General features: G+C 33.2%; 1 protein-coding gene and 1 long non-coding RNA gene across 2 annotated transcripts in view; one reads left to right on the top strand and one right to left on the bottom strand.

Moving 5' to 3' along the window:
* LOC107561190 (uncharacterized) overlaps window positions 1-8784 on the bottom strand; it is a 43126-nt gene that overhangs the window by 20728 nt on the left and 13614 nt on the right. Inside the window, exon 2 of the long non-coding RNA XR_001605822.1 lies at window positions 2145-2291. This is a non-coding gene — a long non-coding RNA (uncharacterized lncRNA). The remainder of the gene's footprint in view (window positions 1-2144; window positions 2292-8784) is intronic.
* LOC107561188 (uncharacterized protein KIAA1644 homolog) overlaps window positions 2290-8784 on the top strand; it is a 16814-nt gene continuing 10319 nt past the window's right edge. Inside the window, exons 1-2 of the mRNA XM_016245568.1 lie at window positions 2290-2376; window positions 5828-6041. Coding sequence (XP_016101054.1) covers window positions 2310-2376; window positions 5828-6041 — 281 coding nt within the window. The 5' untranslated portion in view covers window positions 2290-2309. The remainder of the gene's footprint in view (window positions 2377-5827; window positions 6042-8784) is intronic.

Raw genomic sequence — 8784 nt, 5'->3', positions numbered from 1 at the left:
TAACGTCAGTCGAGTGTTTGAAATAAATCCTTCTGTGAGATGATGTGGCTTCTTACACAGAATAAGGCACTCAACATATTTCATAGTATTTAAGCAGTGATAAAGGCATTTCATTATAAATATACTTTATTTTAATGAAAATTATAATAATAAGAACTTAGATAAACCATATATTGCCGTAGTCGTGTGTTTATTAGTCACGTTGAATCAATGAAAGCAGTTGAATCTTCTGTTTATTCAGCTGCAGCGATAGGCATTTTATGGGTTTCTTCTGCGAGGTGTATTTGGAGTTTCAGCGCGAGAGCGCCCTCTGGCCTTTGGTTGGAGATTTACTGCTGATCACAGAACTGTGCTTCACTGAAAGATACGCATGACAATTGCAGCTTCTGTCGAATCGCGATCTCGATTCCATTTCGATTTATCGTGCAGCCCTAGTAGGAACACTATAGTGGATTTTTCTTCTGCGAAGCGGCAAAAGGAAACATACAAATTATATTTGTTGCAGTTTCTGTTCACCACTATCCAAATTTACCCAACTATGACAACGTCCACTTGTGAGAACCTCAAAAAACTCAAGGTCAGTTTGATTGTATGACCATAATCCGTGAAGGAATGGCTAATAAGATGTTGCTAGAATACATATGACATCATACAGACACACTAATTATTGATTAACTGATTATGACCATTGAAAACACTTTTTGGTTAAAGACGACGACTTAAAATGTCTGACACTGTCAGACCTTCATCGACTGCTAAGATTCAATACAATTGCAAATAATTAGCCATTGCTACACTCGTCATACTTAGCGATCAAAAACTGATGATTTTGCCCTAAAACAAATAAGGAAGATTTGAAATGAATAATCGCTTACTGGCCTGTTAAACCAAAATGTACATAAAACAAACAAAACAAGCCCTACAATTTAATAAAATAACACGCATCATACAGACTCTTCACATTTAATGGTACTGGATTTGATGATTGCGTTTAATAGATTGTGCTTTCAATAAAACATCTGCAATTGTTTTGAAATAGTGAATCATTTTGCAAAGCAATTGGTTTAGTTGGTTCAAAGTTCCTACCATTACTTTTAACATCAAAGTTAATTCAAATTTGAGGTACAGTGGGTATAGAAAAGAATCAGCCCCTTTAAAATAATCAAATTTTGTTGCTTTGCAGCCTGAAATGAAGATGGACACAGTTTTTGTTTTATCCAGCTGCATTTACTCAGTGCAACTTATAACATCCAAATGAAAGATATAACACTAACATGTCAAAAACAGGGGGGGATTCTTTTCCATATCCACTGTACAATCTTTTAGACAAAGAAAGAAGGTTCATAGACTAATTTCATGCTGCTATGGATATGAAATCAACAGCACATGTGATTCAATAAAAAGAGGATTTTATCTTACCAGAGGAAACATGCCACTTGTGGAATAATGAATGAGGGAAAACACATCACTAAATATAGCTGCTGAAGAACAGGAAGTCACTTTTTAATTACACCTGCAGTTTTCAAAATGAGCACATGATGAACGGACTTCCTGTTCTCACAAAGTACAAACACTACATTACCCATAATGCAGCGCAGCAGGGTCAATTTTGGTGCCTTCAAGTCCTATTTGGTAGTTACACATATTCTTTCCTCTCTTTTTTATTTCTCAAGAAAGACAAGAAACTATAGCTAAAAGTTAAATGTAAATTTTGTGTAATTCATGCTTTGTGTATATTTAAGCATGCTTGCACTGGTGCAAAATTAGATTTTCATTTTCGTGCAAGCTTCATTGCTGTTTTTCAACAAACAATATACAAATTGCATTAAAATTAATTAAATCTGGTGGCGTTCATGTGCGTTTACCTTTTAAATACACTGTCTGTTGAAGTTCGAGTCATTTTCCAAGAAAACACCATTTCAGTCTTTCTACTTAAAATGTTCAACATGTTACTTGGTGGTGAAATTTACTAACAATTTCTGAGTGAAAACGGTTTCTACACCAGATTTTTGTGGCATTCTGGTTTTGAATTCTGGCAGCTTTTTGGTTTGGCTTGACAAAGCAGGCTGGAGTAAGGTGAACTTCCAGGAGCAGATTCGCGCAATCTTGGACTGAAGAAAGACACGAGCAGTGTCAGATCTTACCGTACAGATGTCTTGGCGTGATCAAAACACCTGCCCTCTTCTGCTACAGGTGTGCTGGCAAACTGTCGCAGTCATGAACAGAAGCTGGGGATGAAGATGGCATCTGGAAGCAGCTGAAGCTGTCAGGCTTCATGTCTCCATCCTCCCCTGAGGGAGGACAAGAAGATGAGTGTCACCAATCATCACTCCTTCAACATCCTGACCATCATCTTCCTCGTTCTGTCTACTACAGGTAAGAGGACGTGGGCAGATGGTTTGGTTGGACGTACATACGCAACAGCGGTTCATTATGTACACTCTTAAAAATAAAGGTGCTTCAAAAGGTTCTTCAAGCGATGCTATAGAAGAACCATTTTTGGTTCCACAAAGAACCATTCAGTCAAAGGTTCTTTAAAGAACCATCTCTTTCTTTTATAATATGAAGAACATTCTTTCACCACAAATAACCTTTTGTGAAACAGAAAGGTTCTTCAGATGTTAAAAGTTCTTTATGGAACCATTTAAACAAAAAGGTTCTTCTATGGCATCGTGAAGCACCTTTATTTTTAAGAGTGTACCTGCTGTCTGGATTCTGCTGACAGAAGCAAACTGAGGCATCAGAAACCCTGAGAAATATCTAAAACTGACATAATATTCAAAAGCACTTGGATGTTTCTTCAACTATAGGTACTTTTGGGCCTGTGAAGAATTAGAAAGTAAACAATATTATCGATTAAACTGTAAATATAATATTTCCACACATTTGGAATATTTTAAATTATTTGATAATACAGAATATACACTAAAAAATGCTGGGTTAAAAAGGGACAAACCAACCAGGTCAAAACAACCCAATAGCTGGGTTTGTCTATATTTAACCCAGCATTTTTTAGAGTGTACATTTATTCACTTGATTAATTAAAAATGCTCAAAATATATTTAATATAAAATAATCTTTATTAGGTGCAGATTAAAATTTGTGCAAAAATGTGTATTTAATTTGTTTCATTTAATCACAGTAAAAAAAAACATTTTTTCATTTCGTTTTCATTTGTGTTGATTTTAATTCTTTGTATAGCTTTAAAAATGTAGTAATTAACATTTATATATGGGGAAAAGGCATTAAAGACATGGTTCAAGACGACAACAAAGTTGAGTTTTATCTTTGAATTTTTCACTTTTGGATAACTTTATTTGATAATTTAGTCATTTATTAAATTGAAAATCGAATTTTTATAAGAGCATTTAACTTTGTTAGGTGCAAACTGATAGATTTTTCTCTATTTTTTTAGCAAAACATTTTTTTATTATTTTATAAATATTTTATAATAAAAATATTACATTTTAAAACTATAATAAGAATTACATTCTAATAATATAATATATATATTCTTATATTTAATTCTTATAGTTTTAAAAATGTAATTCATTTTTATTATGTGGAAAAGGGGTAAAATATTAAATAGAAAAAATAAAGGATGAAGACATGGTTTAAGACCGATCTAAAGTGACCACAACAGAGTTGAAATCCATTTGTTTCAATAAAAAGCAACCCGTGGGACATAAAGGTGCCTGTAGATGAAGAAGCATCCTCTTATCAGATTTACCGCTCTCATACGGCCATTCTTTTCCCAGAATCTCTGTGCGGTCCAATTTGTTTCATCCATTGTCCATCTGTGTCTCACTGAGCTTTAGATGGTGTCTCACTGTGAGTTCTGCCTCCGCTGGGAGACTGAAGCTTCCATAACATTGATCGGGTGTGAGATTGTGTGAGATTACAGGTCATAAAGCTGGATCAAATCGAAAAACCTCTTTAATTATTAAAGACAGGCGTGAGTCATTCCCTCTGCAGCAGAGTTTAAAGCCTTGGACAGCAAGGAGAAAATCCTCATGAAACAAACCACGATGGTGTCACGACTCTTTAGATATGCGGCGTGGTGAATATCAAAATATCATAAAAAAATAAAGCCACGCATACACACACACATATACATGGATCTAAAGCGAGACATCCTGTGATTCTTAAACAGAGTCTTTTAATGTCATCTAATGATTCTGGTTCTAAATATGCCTGATTTGTAGTTTGCATATTTATATTTTTTTGTAATATGAAGTATTGTTACACTGAATGACATCTTTTCTGTAAATCATGTTAAAAATGCATGATAGTCATGCTCAGAATTTTTTTATTTTTTATTAAATACATTCTAATTAAAGAACATTTTAAAGAAAAATGAAACAAATTTAAAGCTGTATTAAACTTTTGTTTTGATGCTTTAAAATCCCTTTTTGTCTTTGATTTAATATTTTTGTCTTATATATATATAATGATTATATTATATATCGATACGATTATTAAATATATATATATATATCTTTTTTTAGGGCCTCAAAGCTAGATTCACTAGAACTTCACAACATTCACTAGAAGTGTTAACTTACTTAAGGACCAGCTTTTTTTTTTTACCGTTTTATGACACTTATAATATGAAGTGAAGTTAAATATAAACTGAAAAATAATGCCAGCACTTATGTTTTGTTCATAACGTATGGTTATAAGGCATATTGTTGCTATGGTTACCTCCTCAGGCGAACACGACTTCTGTTTCTTACTAACTTGCAATCAAACTTTGATTACTAAAATATTGTTTGGAAATGTTCATTATGTTATACATAGGAACTGTTTAGTACTTGTACTTCTTAAGATTCTCGACCCTTTGTGTTTGACTTCCTTTTGGGGGTCTTCACGACTTAATTAAACTACCTCAAAACCCTCATAATTCGCACCCGTCTAAATGAGTTTTGAAGCTCTAGCTCTCCTCACTTTTCCTCTCACATTTGTCTAATTAAACAAATCGGGTTCAGCCTGAAAGAAATAGAAACTCAAGCTGAAGTTTGCAAGTTTTCATGAAGAAGTGCAGATTTATCATAAAGGCCTTAGTCTGTGAGGAAATCAAGGTTTTGTTTAGTACGTCTGTACCACCTATAAACGTATCCGAGCTATTTAGGCTGAAACTCTTAGTGATTGAGATTCAAAACAAGTGCATGTGGTGCTGAGCGAGAAGAGAAGTAGGCTTTCCTATGCGATGTCTGTGAGCTGTTGTGTCTGCTGGTTCTGTTCGAGTTGTTCGGGGTGAATCGTGTCAACATGGGTTAGTCGCTCAGACCTCGCTGTCACTCTCGGTTTTGAATTCAGAGATGAATAATGAAGCAGAACTATGACTGTCATACATTAAAAACAAGCCTTGTAGCATGGCTTTTGTGCATGTGCTCGAATCAGTGAGAAAATTATTACAGGCACGTTTTTACGCTTCAGAATAACATCCCGTTTCTGAGAGCTCCACTAAATGTGGTGAGCATCATTAAATCAGAGTGAATTATAACTGAAATGTACTAAAATGCATCTCTTATTAATTAAAAGACTTGGCTGAAGATCAGCCGTTTGAAATTGAACTGCTAGCTGAACTGCATGCAACAAAACACATTAAGCAGTGGTTCTCATGCAAGCGATGAATGTTCGAGTCCAGCCTGCAACATCCCCATGCCATTCATGTTTTACAATTGAAGCAAAAATGCCCAAAAATAACAAAGTAATCATGAATCTGACATTTGACTTCTTATATTATATCAGATATATATTATATTACATTAACAATCTCACATCACACGCTCACTGTCCTATCTATCATTGTCTTTCCGCACAGCTCTCTCTGCTCATTTTCGGGTGTGTGAGCCTTACACCGACCACAAAGGGCGCTACCACTTTGGATTCCACTGTCCTCGTCTCTCGGACAACAAGACGTACATGTTCTGCTGCCACCATAACAACACGGCCTTCAAGTACTGCTGCAACGATACTGAGTTTCAAACAGTCATGCAGGTCAACCTGACCACGTCTCCAGACGGCTACGCTCACAAGTGAGTCTCCTGCCTTCAGCTACAAACACAGTGTTGATTTGACATTATCATACCAGGGAAAAGCTGCACAAAGTCATTTCTATCTTATGATTCAATACAGTGATCCTGGAGTTTATATTGACACCAGCCTGGTTGCAACAGCGCACACACAATATGATTGTGGTTACCAGTGCCAGTTGTATTTCTCAGCTATTATTTTTCCCCAATAAAAGGGTCCAAACAAGTAAAGGGTTACAGACAACGTGAGTAGTATACGGTGGTCATGTGATCTCAACATAGTACTATAAATAAAAACAACAGAATTTGATTTGATTGCTATTACTAACATTACTATTACATATGTAATGCATAATGTACAAAAAGATAATCATATTTCTAGTTATTACTTATATTATGTACCTAGCTACCTAGATAGCAGCAAACTTCACTTTTTTTATATGGAATAAGTTCTCATAGTACTCATATTGTTTATATATATGTATATAATACTGTCTGTATTTTGGACAGTAATGTTGATCCAGGATCAACAAAAGATGTTGAACCAGGAACATGTCTTACTTGACTAGATCACGGCGACCATATATATATATATGCATCATATATGAAAAAAGCCAGACATTGTGACCCATTTTGTTTTTGTTCCTCATAAATTTGTTTTGGCAGCAGTATGTCACCAGTTTAAAATTATTATTATTAATAATAAGAATAATAATAATAATCACAATTCAATAAATGTTAAAATATTTTAATAATTAAATTAATCATTTAAATATTTTTATATAAATATTTTATTTAAATACTATTACCTGCTTGGCCGTGTTTTTATATAAAATATTGTCTAAATTATATATTTTAATTTGGGGAAAAATACTAAATCCAAATTGTCATTCACAAAATATAATTATTAACATTAAATCTATAATTCATAATATACTTTGATGAATATTTTCTATTTGTAATTTATTTACCTTTCGTTGATTGATTGATTGATTGATTGATTGATTGAGGCATATAATGCAATTCATTTATCCATTTTTTGTGGCTCCAAAGCACCAGACATTTCAGAAATACTGCATAAATGAATAAATGGACAAGAAATATTAATTTGTTTAATTTATGAAGTAATATAAAAGAGATTAAAAATAGAGCCACTGCATAGGAAACCATTGTATGGACGTCATTATACATAAATTGGCATCATGCTAATGACCAAACAGAATGACGTATTCCAGAGCTCTGCGATAATATTGGTTAATTGGTTATCAACAGAAAAATTGTTTCACAGGTAAAATATTTTTTGAAAGATTATAAAAGACAAATTTGGTTTTGCCCAGAGGTCACACCACATTATAACCTCCGGTTTAATTTTTGACGCTATGAAATGCTTCCCTTCATCAAATATTAACTGAAAATACTAACTGCTCTCAGATCAGGGTAACAGCCTCACACTGTCCCTCTGAGGCGGTCTCATGACAGCTAATGATGTGGAAATGTCTGGGGCCGCGGTGTGCTGCTGCGCTCTCAGGCAGGATTGAAGTTACTGAAAGGGCGGTCATCCTAGTGGGAAGCCATTTCATTCTCTTCTGTGGTCAGCAGGATGTAGCCAGTGATATTTACTGATGGCCTGAGGTTAAACCACCTTCAGAAGCAGCCGAGAGGACAGGAATCAGCATCTTTGGACGCTTCGGCATATAAAGGCATATCTGGTGCAGATTTGAGTTATTGTGCATCAGACTATTGTGAGTCCAGGTTAGAATGAACATCAACAACCCATGATAAGTGTCTGTGATTACGGCCCAGAATCACAGAATTTGTTAATAATGTTATGGTCTAGATTTTAGAGATTTTAGAATGTAATATTTAAAATTTTTAGAATGTTATATTTAACAAGAGATTTTAGAATGTTATATTTAACATGAGATTTTAGAATGAGATTTTAGAATGAGATTTTAGACGAGATTTTTTAGTGAGATTTTAGAATGTTACATTTAACAAGAGATTTTAGAATGAGATTTTAGAATGTTATATTTAACAAGAGATTTTAGAATGAGATTTTAGAATGTTAGGTTTAACGAGATTTTAGACGAGATTTTAGAATGTTATATTTAACATGAGATTTTAGAATGAGATTTTAGACAAAAGATTTTAGAATGAGATTTTAGAATGTTATGTTTAACATGAGATTTTAGAATGTTATATTTAACATGAGATTTTAGAATGTTATATTTAACAAGAGATTTTGGAATGAGATTTTAGAATGTTAGGTTTAACGAGATTTTAGACAAGATTTTAGAGTGAGATTTTAGAATGTTATATTTAACATGAGATTTTAGAATGAGATTTTAGAATGAGACATTTAACAAGAGATTTTAGAATGAGATTTTAGAATGTTATATTTAACAAGAGATTTTAGAATGAGATTTTAGAATGTTATATTTAACAAGAGATTTTAGAATGAGATTTTAGAATGTTAAATTTCGCAAGAGATTTTAGAATGAGATTTTAGACAAGAGATTTTAGAATGTGATATTTAACAAGAGATTTTGGAATGAGATTTTAGACAAAAGATTTTAGAATGAGATTTTAGAATGTTATATTTAACAAGAGATTTTAGAATGTTATATTTAACAAGAGAATTTAGAATGTTATATTTAACAAGAGAATTTAGAATGTTATATTTAACAAGAGATTTTAGAATGTTATATTTAACAAGAGATTTTAGAATGTTATATTTAACAAGAGA

The sequence above is a fragment of the Sinocyclocheilus grahami genome, unplaced genomic scaffold, assembly GCF_001515645.1.
Source record: "Sinocyclocheilus grahami isolate Dianchi unplaced genomic scaffold, SAMN03320097.WGS_v1.1 scaffold759.1, whole genome shotgun sequence".
Taxonomy (NCBI): Eukaryota; Metazoa; Chordata; class Actinopteri; order Cypriniformes; family Cyprinidae; genus Sinocyclocheilus; species Sinocyclocheilus grahami.
Note: the sequence above shows the minus strand (reverse complement) of the source record. Positions and strands in the feature narration are given on the sequence as shown.